Source organism: Arvicola amphibius, chromosome 5 (genome assembly GCF_903992535.2).
Source record: "Arvicola amphibius chromosome 5, mArvAmp1.2, whole genome shotgun sequence".
Lineage (NCBI taxonomy): Eukaryota > Metazoa > Chordata > Mammalia > Rodentia > Cricetidae > Arvicola > Arvicola amphibius.
This window is the reverse complement of record NC_052051.1, coordinates 28,524,755-28,540,428: the sequence shown is the minus strand read 5'-3', so window position 1 is coordinate 28,540,428 and position 15,674 is coordinate 28,524,755. Positions and strand designations below refer to the sequence as shown.

General features: G+C 44.7%; 1 protein-coding gene across 1 annotated transcript; it reads right to left on the bottom strand.

Annotated features, from left to right (window-relative positions):
- Positions 1–1,482: 1,482 nt before the first annotated feature.
- Thbd (thrombomodulin) lies at positions 1,483–5,160 on the bottom strand. The gene has a single exon (XM_038330434.1). The coding sequence runs from the start codon at positions 4,970–4,972 to the stop codon at positions 3,236–3,238; it is 1,737 nt and encodes a 578-aa protein (XP_038186362.1). The 5' UTR covers positions 4,973–5,160; the 3' UTR covers positions 1,483–3,235.
- Positions 5,161–15,674: the final 10,514 nt, after the last annotated feature.

Genomic DNA, 15,674 nt, shown 5'->3' with positions numbered 1-15,674 from the left:
GTAACCTTTCTTTATTCATGTAAGCGTCTATTAACCCAAGGGCTCACGCTCTTGTGGTTATTAAGCATGTACTATAGGCCAGAAACTGCTTGCTCATCTTTTTACTCCTCATGCAACCATATCGAGGTAGCACTTCTGGCCCTTATTTTCAAACTTTGGAGGGTGCCTGTGAGATTGAGTAAGCTCAAATATCAGGCTAGTGTGAGATCAAGGTGTCTGTGATAGTCCCATCCTATATTAGCTCTGCAGGACAAACTGCACATTGCTCTTTTTTTTTTTTTTTAAAGAAAAGAGTCTAGAAGTTTCTATTCTCTTTCTGAACAATTTCCAAGCAGAGCAAGTTCCTGATTAAAAAACACCTCCGAGTGCCCTGCAGCACTAAGACTCTTTCCCTTCCTCATTCAGCTGCACCTGTCTGATCTCACTTCCATTTTCACAGATCGCTGGGCTGCAGGATGAACACTCCACCTGTGGGGTCACAGGAAAGGGCTTTGTTGCTCAAGTGTGAAGACCTGGGTTAAGTGTCCCCCAAACCGACATAAAAATCTGGCATGGTGGTATTCACCTGTAACCCAGCCCTGGAGAGCAATGGAGATCCTGTGGGAGTCATCTACCCGAAGTCAGTGAGATCCAGATTCAATGACAGGTCCTGTCTCAATAAAAATGAGTAAATAAAATACAGGCAATTTAGGAAGACATCCTGATGTTGACTTCTGACCTGTACAAGTGCCTTCAGGGGTGAATATATATGCATGCAGCCATACCCCCAACACACACACACACACACACACACACACTCTGCCTTCCCACAGTAACAGCACAGGTTGACACTGAGAATCTCTGCCCTTACCTGGATGATAAAATTATCTGAATATCTTACTTATCTGTTTTTTTTTCCCCTCGTGTTTGCCTCATAAAAATTTTCCTATTCCAGCATGTGAAATTCAGATAGCTACACCTTTCCACCAAAAGGGCCCTAGTGATCAGTGTCACAGTGAGACAACCTGTCATTACCAACAGTGACAAGGATCAGTTCATACCAGAAGAAATGACCTTGGCAATCAGAAGCCATACATGAATTTGCACGATAGCTCCTTCATGATAATCTCGAGTTTTCCATGTCAGAGAACCAAACAGGCAATGTGGAAGCATGAGCAGAAAAACACTCAGCTGGGAAGCTAAAGATGTCTCAGATCCTAGAGTGTCTAGAACATAGACATGAGACATCCTGTATAAAGTTGTTGCGGCTACACAAATAAAAAATGAATATCCGCCTGTACAGAGATAACATCAACTCCTTCTACATGGGCAATAACTTGCTTTTGGACGATATTTAAAGTCAGAGACTGTGCCGTGAGCAGGTGACAGGGTGCAGTCCAGCCTCTCGTATACCTCCTGGAGTCTGCATTGTTTGTGTGAATAAAATAAGGCATAAAATGAGGGACCTGGGGGAGGAAGGAAGGACAAGAGACATCCAAAAGCTCATTGTAATCTGTTTATTTTGTACATGTGACATCATAAGCAAAGGCTTTGCCTGTGTTCTAGCTAAACTCCAATAAATAAATAACTATGTACAAATGTGCTGAGCTTACAAAACAGTAAAGAAAAACCTTTCCTTACAAAAGATATACATATGATACATTTGTTCCTAACACTGACATATGCCTTTGTTCCTAGCTTAGTTAAATCAAAATCCTTCTGGACCCTGTGTGGTAATATCTAGAGGTGTGTACCTAGTCATATTTTTTTTAGCCAGAAAGCAAAGCTATGCAGTGAAAAATTCCTCAGTTTCTTGATAATAAATGGTCTAGCATAACCTGCTACTTATTATTAACTGACATTTAATGTTCTCCAGAAAGTTGGAAACCCTTGTTAAAATGCAGCTTCTTGTAAAGGGGGAGGGGTGAGGTGGTGTGCTTAGGATTTTGCAGTTCGAGCCAACTCCCTAGGAAGGTCCCAATCCTTGTGCACAGGCTAGTGGCCAGGGATAAAAGGTCCCTCTTTAGTAGAAGATATTGTCCAAGAGCTTCATTAAGACAAGGCCCTATCTAGGCACCCTCCAGGCTGCATTCACAAGCTCTCTTGTCTCCTTAAGCAGCCACTGCTTTTATTTGAGACCTTAAGTGGCAAGAGCAGTTGAGAGACAAGTAGGCACAAAGCATATAACTCAAAACTTTGCTGGAAGATGCTTCCGTCTGTCAATCTCAGCTATGTCTAGCCTAAGGGCCACATACATCCCAGGACAGCTATGAATGTGGCCCAATATATGTGAAGATGGCAGTGACCCTATTGCAACATCAAAACGTTGGACCAAAACTCGTCTAAACATTTTCAACACTGTCAAAAATTAGTAACACTATAGAAACTGTGTAAAACACTTAAATGATAATTACCTTTTGTCATTCTAAATGAAAACAACAGCAACAATTAAAAGAAAACAAGCTCACTGTTTCAACAACAAAGATGAAATTTAAAAAAAAACACCTTGAGTTTGATTTCTGTGATATCTGAGCATACTAATATATAGTTAGTGTTTAGCTATAGCATTTTAACTTTCATTGAAATTATTTTGCTCTGGAAACCTAAATTTTCTGACTAAATTTCCAAAGCCAGTGTGGGGTGGGGGGGGGAGCTTCTGCTTTTAGTGTTTCTTTTTTTTTGTTGTTGTTGTTTCACGTAAGAATTTTGTCTGTAAAAAAAAAAAAAGAATTTTGTCTGTAAAGAAGGATAAAAGCAAAGTAAGATCAGGTTTGGGGGAGGAGAAAAGGGAAAAAGGGAAAGTGTGAAGGGGAGGGGAAGGGATGGAGGAACAGAAAGACCGGAGAGTTCCAGGCAGGGAAAAGCCGAAGGGAAGAAAATGCATTTAAAAAAAAATAAATATCTGGGTCATCTCCAGCCGGTGGGGTCAAGGTTTGCCTAAAGGTTTAAGATTAGCAGCCCCAACACATCCTGCACCCTAAGGTGAGGGCTGGGGCACTCTGCAGTCTGATTGTCACTGTGTATTTGCCACCTCCGCCCAGTTGTTCATTATCAACTTGGAAGAAGCTGGGCTCTCCTGCTTCAAGTCCTCGCCACCCCTGCTTCTCATGAGGATGGGGCAGGGTCTTCTCGGGTTATCATGTCAGCCAGGATGCTTTTAAATTGTCAGAGAGCACAGCTATGAGGCCTGAGAGAGAGAAAAGAGGTACTGAACCAAGAAAGAATAAGGCAACCTGGGTCTCTGGGGCGAAGTCCCTCAGAACTTCTGCAGCGTCCGATCAGTTCTCACATGCTGCAGTACTACCTCCTTGGCTGGCGATGCGCACTTGTACTCCAGCTCTGCGCGCGCAGCTCCCTGCTTCTTGCGCAGGTGACAGAGAAGCGCCAAAAGCGCCACCACCAGGGATAAGCTGGCGATGGAGATGCCAATGAGCACACCAGAATGCACTGGCTTTGTGGACGGCGGATCTGTTGGAGAACCTGGTGTCGGACTGACTGAGGATTCTCCAGAGCCGCCTTCCTCGAATTCAGAAGCAGGCCTCGGGGGGTCACAGTCCTTGCTAACCTGACCAGCAAGGGCCGTGTCGGGCCCACAGATGCACTCATAGGAGCCGGGAAGATTTCGACACTCGTTGTGGAAGCATTCGCCTTGACTGCACTCGTCAATGTCCACGCATATATAGCCTTCGTCTAGGATGAAACCTTCAGGGCAGAGGCAAAAGTCAGGGGTGTTAGGGTCACAGTCTGCCGGACAGGAACTAGCATTGCAGAACATTTCGCACCTGTGCGGATCCTCGGGTTTGGGTGCGAAGCCCTCAGCACAGATACAACGGTACTCGGTGTCGTTCACTGGCTGGCACTGATACTCGCAGTCAGATCCGTAGCACGGATCCAAAGGCTCCACGCACTCTCCATCCACCAACTCAAAGCCATCAAAGCAGCGACATTCAAAGCCGCCCTTGGTGTTGACACAGACCTGCGGGCATGGGTTGGGCTCCTGTGCACAGTCATCTACGTCCTCGCACTTCTCTTGGTCGGCCGCCAACTTGTAGCCGGTCTCGCACATACAGGTGAAGTCGTCTGGCTTGTTGGGGTTGTGCTTGACGCAAAAATGCTCACAGACCTCACTGCACGGTTTCGCCACGGGTTTTATGCATGAACGACCATCATCCTGCAGGTTGGTGTCCATGGGGCAGTGGCATCTGGGCTCTCCCGTGCTCTGGTTGCACAAGTACTCGCAGCCACCATTCTCCACGTTGCAGTTCCAGGCTCCTGTCGCTTCCCGAGACCAGTGTCCCTCCGAAGTTCCAGACTGGGCCTTACACACCAGCTCCAAGCCGAGGGGCTCCACCTCAACGGAGCTGCCTACCGGCAGAGTCTGAAAGTCCGCACCACGGACCCCGAACGGGGTGTTGTAGGTGCTAGAAATGTGGGCAGCCTCGAGATCTCGGGGATCCACCGCCAGAGGCCTGCAGGACGTTGTAAAGTGGAACTCGCAGAGGAAGCCCTCGGCCTCCGTTTCGCACAACTGCTCCTCCCAGGCCGGCTCTCCGGGTGCAGCATTTGTTGCGGTTGAGACTGTGACGCATAGCGGGCCACAGAGTGGAGCTGCCTGGTCACTGGGCAGCGCCCACCTGCTGTAACTGGTTTGGTTGTCTCCAGTAACCCACTGGAAGCCGCGCAGGGGGTCGAGATGCCCCGGGTCGCCGCAGCCCTGTGGAAGCTTTAGTCCGATCCAGGGGTGTGAGTTCATAGCACCGTCTTCGCTCAGCAAAAGCGAGATGACATCGGCAGCCACTGAGGAGCGTACTGTCATTAGATGTCCTTGAAGGCTCTCACAGGCACGGCTGGCATTGAGGAAGTCCAAGCGGTCCTGGAAAAGCGCGAAGCACTCGTGTTCCACGCACTGACTGCCCCTGGACCGCAACTGGGTTAGTGCGGAGATCCCCAGGCCAGCTGGAGCCAGCACACCCAGAAGGAGAACCCCAAGCATGCTGTCCAGGGGTTCGCGTGTAGGCTCCCGGGAAAACTCTAGCTCTGAGACGGTGCAGGCTCCCAGCACCAGCAGGGGGCTTTCGGACGCTTTGGGCGACAGCAGCTAACCTCTATCGCAGCCCAGACGTTTCCAGCCTAGGCTCCTAGTCCCAGCGAGTCAGCCTCTGACATGCCACTCCGCTGCGGCTTCAGTTTATAAATGCGCAGCCCTCCCTCTCTGGACGTTCGGGAAAAGGAAGGAAGTGCTTGGTGGGAAGGGCTGATGCTGCATTCTCGGATTACTGGGTTCTCCGGACGCCTTGCGCCCGCCCTCCAGCCTGGGATCACCTCTGCTTGATGAGTAAAACTCGGCCAGGGCTCACGGAGGTCCCCAGGCGGGGCCGCAGGCGCCACCAAAAAAACAGAAGCAAGTCAGTAAGGAGACTGTCCCCGCCCCAGACACTCCGGAGTAGCCTGCGGGTAGACACACACACAGACACACACACACACACACACACACACACACACACTTCCTCATAGATCCTACTAGACTTTGAAGAATGATCTCGGTGGGGCTCTAGTAAGAAGAAACTGAGAGTCTGGTAGAGGGTGTGTCTGAAACCTGCAGGGCACTGGGAGGGATTAGCAAACACCCACAGGATGACAGGATTGATCCCTCAACTAGACAGACCCAAGACCAAGGGCCAGGAAACCTGGTTGCGGCGACAAACGGAGGACTAAGTCCCAGAGAACCTTATACAGGGTTAGGGAAACAACTCCAGTCTAAGAAGGCTGGCCTAATAACCCCAGACCCTCCGTACCTCCACTGGGCTCAGATGACTGGCCCATGATCGCCAGTTCCAAGACCTGATGTGGTTGCCCAAGAAAGTCGCTGGGCTTAGAGATCTTGGGCGAGCGCTGGGCTTAGAGATCATGGCCCTCTTCCCCGATACTATTCCTGCAAAGCCCAGTGGGGAGAAGTGTGAAGTGTGTTGCTTTCCTTTGTTCTGGTGTTTTGTTTTGTTTTGTTTTGCTTTGTTTATTCCAAGCCTCTCCGGCACGGCACCCCTCAACAAAATTGACTGGGAACTGCCGCAAGGAGGCGGTGTGAGCTACAGTGGAGCCCATCTGGTTTCTTTAGAGGTGTTGATTTCCTGGAGAGGCTCAAAAGTTGGAGGTCCCTACACATTCCATTTGCTTACAAAAGGCTTTTCAAGAGGAGGGGTCCCGTGGGCAAGATGCCCAGCCCCTGGGAGGGGCGGATGGGAGCCTGTTACTTAGAACTTTTATCTGCTTACGCACTCACCAAGAATGTCCTAAATCGAAGCCTACACACACACACACACACACACACACACACACACACACACACACACCCCTACCTTCTACATCGGTCACTTCCACCCCACTGCCAGGAGGCGGTGCTGTTGAACTCTAGACTAATCCAAGGATAATGCCGCAGTCCATCAGCGGCTAACTAAGAAGAGTGTGGGTTGCTAGGGCCTAGTCCGAGGCTAGGAAGTTGGACTGCGGGAAGCCGGGCGAAGTTCTCACTGCTTACATATACATCTAACTTTGCTGTTCCAGTAGATCTCGGACTTTAGTAGGGAACAGAAGACTGCGCTGTCCTCACGTGGGGAAAAAACGTGCACAGATGGGCGTGGGACCAAGAGGGTGGGGTGAAGGCAGCAAGACTGTGAAAAGAAGCAGGTGGGACATCCTCCATCCGCTTGCCGATGTGAAACTCTGCCAAACCAGAGCCGAGATCTGCTCCCTTCTCACTGAAGGTGCTCATCTCTGGGCCTCTATTCCAATGCCACAAATAAGGGGGTGTTCATTTAAGAATGCTGGGCTGATATTTGGAGCCAGAATCTGCACTCGACAGCTTCACATGGCTTCAGTTATTAATGTTCTTATGGGCCCAATGGATGTTAAAAGTCCTGGCAAGAGAAGCTTTTAATCAATGTCAAAGAAATTCTGCATCCGTCTCTCTTTCCATCTTCAACTCACATCTCTTCCTCTGTTGGGCAAATCCACCTCTCCAGCTCTGTCTTCTGTAGACCTTCTCTTCTTAGTCCCCCGTGGCAAGCTGCCTCATCAACAAGAGTTTCTGAGTAACTAAGGCAGAGCTGATCTCTCTGTGAACTTCCTACTTTTTGCTCCTGGCCAGCTCACTAAGTCACCTGTGATCTACCTTTTGCTGCACTTACAGTCTGGGGTAAATCGTGGCTCTTATACCTCTTTGTACCCCTTACATCTAATATCATGGTTTGGGCAGAGTCATTACCCAAGAGTGACCAAGCATCTGCACACTGAGTAGTGATATGCATGCCTCTGTGTCCCTTGGGGTGATTTCTTCAAAGTAACCAGCAAAGCCAAGGATGGAGGACCTAAGAGCCTTCAGGGTAATTTAGAGCACAGGATTTAGAGCTAACTTAGCTTGACTTGAGTCCTATCTCCACCATTTTTAAGATATTTTTTTTTTAATTTTTAGATTTTGAAAGTAACCTCACATTTTTTTTTTCTGACCTCTCTGTGGCCCAACTGGGCGATGAACATCATCATAGTAAAGGCACTGTGAGAACTAAACGGGTTATGTGTGTAAAGCATTGAGTGAAACTGAACTATAATGAAGCCTCAAATTTTAGCCAAAAACCAATCACACATTTCTCTGGAATTTGAGTTCAGCCTCTAATTGCTTCCAGTGCTCAGCGTGGTTCTAGTTCCTTACTAGAAAGTCACTGTCTAGTGCAGTCAAGCATTTTTGTCAATTATATTAATAAGCAGTTGCGAAAAAAAAACCCTGAAGGAACAAAGGAGGCATAGGGAAACAAGTGGAGATGCCCAGTGATAGAGGTCCTCTGGTTCCAGTCCACAATAGGGGTATCCATTGTTAATCTCCTCATTTTCCAGATGTGGAAACCAAAAGTCAGTGAGAATAGGTGACCTCCAAAGTCACACAGCTAATCTATAGTGAAATGAGTTACCAGATCTTCTTTGGATAAAAGATCTATAATGCAGGATACACCCAAAGCTTAATTAGTAACATTTCAATTATTTGGGGGTCATTGTAAATGAGTATATGCTGCATCTGTAAAATATTTACAACTAATACCACCCTTAAGAGTAAAACACTGAAAACATTCCCCTCTATGATCGTGATCAAAGAGAAAATACCTAAGCGTGACACCTCCACTATGTGCTATACTGCTGTAACTAACAGATGAGTATTCAAATTCAATTGAATTTCTGTACAGCAACAATTCACAAACTAAAAGTTAAGTTCACAGAACAGTTTCATTTGTAATAGTACAAAATGAATGGAATATAACTATAACAGAATATCTATAACAGAAGAATATAAAATATATACTCTAAACCAGTAAGGAAATACTGAAATAAATTTTAGAAGATTCACACAAACCCTATGTCTGTAGACCAGAGGACTTAATGTAACGAAAGTGGCAAAGTTCTTTAAATTAACCTAATATTCTACATATTACATATTAAATTTCAGCTGATTCTTTTTAGCTTACAATCCGAAATTCATAAAATTTTAAATAGAAAAGCCAAAACATCCTAGGGGAAAACAATCAATAAAGGAAGTTTCACACCTACTCCTTTTAAAACATACTTCAAAGATATAGCATGCATGATTTAGATGTAGGCAGTTAAATCAATGAAGTGGAATGAAGAATCTAAACATATTTATAATTAGTTGATTCCCACAAAGATATCAAAATTATTATGTGAAATAAGAATAATCTCTTTAGGGCTGGAGAGACAGCTCAGCAGTAACTGACTGCTCTTCAAGACAACTCTTCCTAGTTCCATTCCTAGCACCCGCATGGCAGCTTAAAACTGGCTGTGAACTCAGTTCCAGGGGATTAAATGCCCTCCCTCTTCTGACCTCTGCGGGCACCAGTTATTAATGTGGTACACAGACACACAAATAAAGCACGCATACAAATAAAATTAATAAATAATTTTAAAAAGCAAAACCTTCAGCACATGATGCTGGGTGAACTAGAAAATCACACAAGGTAGGACTAGAACTCTACCTCACATTAGATCTAGAAATTACTGAAAAAAATAGTTTTTAAGGAAACCTAAATGAGAGTACTAAACCTAGAAAACCCATTGAAGAAATTACACATGTAAGTCTTTGTAAAGTTTGTGACTAGGAATGATTTATTGGACATGACACCAAAAGCACGAGCAACAAAAGAAAATGCTAAATGGACATCACTGAAGTTTAAAACTTATATTTCACAGAAAAAAGACACCCACATATTGGAAGAAAATATTTACAAGTCAAAACTGTTAAAACAACTTTCCCCACCCCCCAGACAATATAGGGAGCCACTGAAAGTCAATAATCACACAGCTAATTTAACTACAATATGGACAAAATATGTGTCAAGGCAATTGTCTGAAACAAATGGTCCACTTGAAAAGATGCTCCACAGCATCAGCCAACAGATACCTGCAAATCAAAACTGCAGTAAGATATCTCTTCACACTGCATAAATATGGCTGCAATAAAAAAAAGCAAGTAATAAAGGTTAAGAAAAATGTTAAGAAATGAGAAGCTTCTTGTAAGCTGGAGTGGAGAAAGGCAACAACACAGCTGCTTTAGAAAGTAGTTGGCAGTCAGTCCCTCGAGTTGTTAAACAGCTACCAAGAGAGGAGAATTTATTTCTACATAAAACTTGTCCTAATTGCATCATTTTTTAATAACTAAGTGGTACAAACAACCCAAATGTCCAGAGACTGATGAATGGGTGGATACAAAGTAGGATGTGGATACCTTGAATCGTTCTTGGCAATAGAAAGGCAGGAAGGGCTGACTTCATGACTACACATTGCATGACTCCGTTTTCATGAAATTCCAAAAGAAAAAAAAATATGGAGTCAGATAGTATAATGATGACTGCCAATGGACATACAGTTTATTTGGGGGATGAGGATAATGTCTCAAAGTTGATTGTAGGAACAGTTACCCACCCTTCTAGGTGACTGTGCTCAAGGCCATTGATTTGTACATTGTAAATGCATGAATGGTATAGTATATGGTTCACATCTCAGTAAATCTGCTTACAAGAAGGACATACATTTGCTAATTACTAAGCATTAAAACTGGAATAACAGAACATGGATCCTGCCAAGAACAGACCCGAGCCTTTCTCCTACTTCTGGGGGCTTTATGGTATGAGGTAGAAAATAAAACTTACAACCACCTCTCCATCAATGGGATGTAGCAACGATCAGCTAAGCTAATTTCTGCGTAAATCAAAGGAAGCTCAGAGATGCCTGGTGAGCTCATGGAATCTGCTGTCTTGTGTGATGTGTGTTGGAACTAGAGTTATTGTGCATAGCAGATTCAGGGACTACCTCTTTATCCCCTCAACTAGGTGTCCTCAAAGCTTTACTCCTAAGACGTGTCTTCAAAGAAAGCAGAAGTCTTAAGGAAAACAGAAAGAGATCAACAGCATTGAAGCCTACTGAGCAAGACACCTTTCTGAAACATTTACCTACTGGGCACGAACCACCTGTCATTAGTATATAAAGCCTATGGACCCATTTTCAGAATAATATTTAAAATAAAAACATCAACTAAAGTACAGAATTCCAAAAGGAAATCATTCATGTTGAAACATGATTAAATAAAGCAACTATCTGCTAGCAAGAAAATGCTTTTTAAAAAAATTGTAAAAACTTTATAGAAAATACAATGAAACTTGTTAAAAGTTTAAAAGATGGGGAAACTAAGACACCTCCTCTCAAGGCCATGAACAAGCACAAAGAGGACTCTTCCTAGACATTGTAGTGAGAGAGGAATGTCCATCTTCCTGTTGTCTGGCTTCCCAGGTTGGGTAACTGGGCTCTGCCTCGGAGGTGATAGTCTTGGCTGTCACAAAGGTCATCTTCCTGCACCAGAGGCAAAGAACTCAGTACAGCATGGACTCTTTCCAGATGTTGTAGTCAGACAGGGTACAGTTAGCTTTCAGCTGCTTGCAAAAAAGATTATCTCCTGCTGGTCAGGGAGGATGCCTTATGTGTCGTAGATCTTTGCCTTGACATCCTCATTGATGTCGCTGAGCTTGCCCTCCACAAATGCTTCATCTTGCCTGTTTTTAATCACAGTTCATCATCATTTTAACTGGTGGTCTGTGTAAATAATGTTTCCAGAGAGATGCAACAACACAGATATCTGCAAATAGCTGTGACTCCAGCCGCTGGTTCTGTCAACAATGAGAAGAAGAAGACGACGAAGGAAAGGAAGAAGACGAAGAAAGAACGAAGAAGCATGAAGAAGAAGAAGACAAAGAAGAAGAAGCGGACGAGACATCCTTCTCTTCCGAATACTCCTCCTCTCCTCCTTTTCTTCTTCACCTTCGACCTCCTCTTATTTTCCTTCAATCGTTCATCTTGTCCTCTTCTCCTCCCCCTCTTCCTTCTTTCCCCCTTTTTCGCCCTTCTTTGTTCTCCACTTCCTTCCCTCTTTTTCTTTACCTTTTGCCGTCTCCCTCCTTTGTTTGCTCCTCCAACCTGTTTCTTTCTCCTCCTCCCCTCCTCTTCTGAATGAAAAGGTAAACTGAGTTTCATGTGAAGATGAGTGGAAATAAAAATGTGCCCGTTCTCCTTTCGAGTTGGCAGAACTTCCAGACGAAGAACCACTAAACTGAAAGAACATAGAACTCTCCCTGTCAGTCAAGGTAAAACCTCTGCAGTATTTTGTCAAGATGCATTGTGTCATGTTAGGCTTTCCCCTTCGTTTGCACATCGCGCTTCTCACAGGTCTTATTTTAATTGGAGACACAGTGAATGTTTGACATGAATATGCTCTTACACTGAGCAGCACCATCCTGGAATCTGGCCCTTAGAGAAGAGCCAAGAAATTCAGACGTGTTATTTGAAAGATGTCAAATGTGCTCTGACTTCTTGCAAACATTTCCTGTGGGCAAGCCCAGAGCTCGTGAGTACACACAGCCCAAGACGCACAAACACCAAGCATGTGTAGAGAACGTAACTTATTTTGCTAGGAGAGCGACTATAAAAAGAGAACTATCTAGTTTAATGTTATGGTAGAAGAAGAATTTAATATGGGCTGTAAACACACTAAAGGAGAGAAATCCAGCAGTGAAACACCTGTCGTAAAATTAATTGCACACATCTAGTGCTCGCCTTTAATCTTTTTTGGAAAAAAAAAATTGAACATTTCGTTAACTTGAGAAATATATTAAAAGTATACTTAATACATCCACTGGGTGGAGAGTTCTGGAAATAACCTTGCCTGATTTAGAAAAACTGTGTGTAACAGTTAAACGGTCTCTGAGCGAAAGCAGAACACCCGTTTTTCAGTTTTCTGTTTTTCTGATTTTTGTTTGACAAGCATAAATTTCATAAGTAAAGGTTTAAATTTTTATGAAGAATATGAGCAATGAAACGAAAACCAGTGACTTCCAAGTACTTTGGCTATTAATAGAGTTTAACTTTTTCAGCCTTACGCAAGCGGGAGCTAGTTTGACTTATTTCTAACTCTACTTCTCGATGAGCTTGAGATAGCAGCTTTTCTACCCCCCCCCCCTTCCCCCCACCCTCCGCACCGAGACAGAGTTTTCTGTGTAGCTTTGGAGCCTGTTCTGGAACTCATTTTTGTAGACCAGGCTGGCCTTGAATTCACATAAATCCGCCTACCTCTGCCTCCCAAGTGCAGGGATTAAAGCCGTGTGCCACCACCACCCAGCTGCAGCTGCTCAAGAAGATATGTGTTCCGCATCCTGAGAGTTCATCCTGCATCAGCAAGCCTGATTCCCCAGACACACATTTTACAAGAGGACAGATTTTTATCCCATGGGTTCAGACTGTTCAGAAGGTGCCTAGTCTCTCTAGCCTTTGCCATTCCCCGTTTACTATTTGGCTGTTATATCACACTGTGTCTTGGCTTAATGTGTAGAAGGCATATAGCCGAGAGAGAGCTCTGTAGGATCTGGAGGAATTCTCAGAACATCCTAGAACAGACAGATATGTTTTTCCATAAAGGGTCAAAAGAATCACTCTTTCAGTATGTGTGGGACCTCCCATCTCTGCTGTAACCAGACAGCCCCACTTTGGTATCACAAAGGAGGCAACCATTAGCTGCATCCCCTAACAATTGAATGTCTGCTGCCTTGTAACAAAGATCCCCAACACTTTCTGTTGGAAACACTCAGTATTTGAGCCTCCTGTCCAGCCAAGTCATTATTGAGTAGATTTGAACTAAGTAGGATGTAGGGCGACAATGTATTTTTATACACATCTGGCCCAGTCAAGACTGGGGACTGCAGATTAGCAACCCAAGGACATCTGTGGCTATGGCAGGTGTAATACCTCTAGGAGTGAAACCCCCAAGGACGGAAGGTGAGGGGAAGGCTTTATTCTGGGGTCAGGGATAGCCAAAACTCGAGTCCATTATTTCAGAATCTCCACCCACAGGCCTGTGGATGACTGAGAATCGAATTCTCTCTTTCTAAAAGAGAAAAATGCTCCTCACTGAAGGGGCTGTAGACCTACCCACTTCCACCGAGAGCCAGCCCACCCACCAAGGGCTGCAAGGTGAGGGTGGAAAACATCCATTCCACACCCAAATCATTACAGATACTTAAACTGAGTGATATTAATGCCAGATCACACAGCAGCATTGGCCAAGGCTCCTCTGTGAGCTTTATTCCTCCTTGGAAGGGACTTTTGGAACACACATCAGATTGCATCCTCCCATCACCCCCTCCAGGATTTTCTAGAAGTGGGATAGCGGGATGGGCACTTATCTGTCTGGTTTTTCCTCAGAACAAGTAGTCACTTCTCTGTTCCCAGGGACCAGCTGGCCACTGAAGAACTACTGAGCCAACAAACAGCTGCAAAAGATAATTTTGGCAACACCAGCCATGATGCAAATGTCCAAGTCCAGCTGGTTCCACTGCAAGTAGGATAAACACAAACAGCTGAAAAAAAAACCCAGTAAACCCAGAACTTGAAATACTCCAGAAACTCTGGAACTTTCAACTCCAGCATTTCGTCCGTCCTGCTGTTGTCTGTGGTCTTAAGCCTAGATATCATTTTTGCACTTCGTCCTGTTGTCTAAACGTTGTATTTCATTAGGAATTAATCAGTCCTTGTAAACAAAATATCTGGCTTCCTATTTCTCTTCCTGTTGCTGTTACTCCATTGCTGATCCAGGATCTTTCTAAAATGTTGGAGTCTCATTGAAACCCATCAGTCCCCAGGGCTCAGTAAAAGTAACAAAGACGCAAATACTCTTCCCTAGAATGCTCATCAGGGCTCTTGGCAGAGGGAATGCAGTTCACACTGGAAAAAAAGATGGCCTGCTGCGGCACAGGCTGAGAAATAGAGTCCACAAAGGTGTAGGCTATATTCCTTGCTCAAAATATGTTGATCCCAGATCCCAGATCCCAGATTGACTCCTTCCATTTCACCTAGATGCTTGTTATAAATGCAGAATATTTGCCTTCACCCTGCTCCCTTGTGCCTTTTGTGTCAGAGTGTGCTTCCTGAAGAGATCCTAGGGGAGGTTGTTTGGGAGATTTGCTGCATCTGTTTCCCTAGAGAAGGTGTGTTAGAGAAGGAGCCAACTGGTCAACCTAATGGCCTCAATGAGCATCCTGCACAGGAGCTGGATCTTCTCATTGCCTCCCCTCAGACTATTGATGGTCCTCTCTGAGTAGATCGAGACAATAAGTTTGCATCTTCTCTACTTCAGCCACTTGTCTGAAAAGAGGATTCCTGAGCTCCAGCCCCAACACATTGGATCAAAAGCTCTGGGGTTACGTCCCACTAAATTCTGAGGCACCGGCTTGGGGAGTATAATCTCATTGTAAGAGGAATAAATGAATGGCTTCCAAGGTTCCCATCCTATATCCTCATCTCCCTCCTGGGTTTTTTACTTGGAGTTTGGCTTACCCTTTCAGGGCCCTTGTAATCATAGTTTCTGTCGCTGGGCACCGTTTCCCCAATCCCTGCCCTGATGTGGTAGTAGAAATTTACATTGCATTTTAGAATTTTGACCTAAAGAAACGTGGAACAAGCATCCGTATCATGAAGCTGAAAGTTACAGCAATATGAAAGGAAGAGAAAAGACAGACCCTAGAGGCTGAGGTGTGCAGAATTCACAGAGAAGTCATGCCCTGCCAAGCTCTGAATTTCTTGTCAGGGGAAAGGAAGCAATTCCCTTTAGATTCTGCCACTACAGAGAGGAAACTGACCGTGCTACTGAGTGTCAGCTTCGTCTGTATGAACTTGAACAAGGTTTGAGTGTGGTGCACTGGATTGAATATTATTGGTTCTCAGACCTTTCAGCTTCAAGGCCTGGCCCCTATCATTCGTCAAATAGCACTATTAAATCATGTAAGGAACCAAGTTTATTAGGTCACACCCCTGCAGGCAAAGTCAACAACGCTTTTCTGCTAAGGGCCAGATGACAAATACACTAGCCTTTATTGGCCATTTGGTCTCTGCTGTTGCAGCAGAAAAACTGCCACAGGCCATATGTAAATGAATACATGTGGCTGCTTTCCAATGCAACTTGGTTTATGGACTGTGAAATTTTATAATTCTCACGTACCATGAAATATTTTTCTTCTGTTAATTTTTCCTAAACATTAAAATATGTAAAAACTATTTTTATTGGCTCGCAGGCCACTGTGAAAACATGCAGTGGGAGA

Coding starts and splice junctions, on each gene's coding strand:
- Thbd (XM_038330434.1), bottom strand. CDS start 4,972: ATGCTTGGGGTTCTCCTTCTGGGTGTGCTGGCTCCAGCTGGCCTGGGG.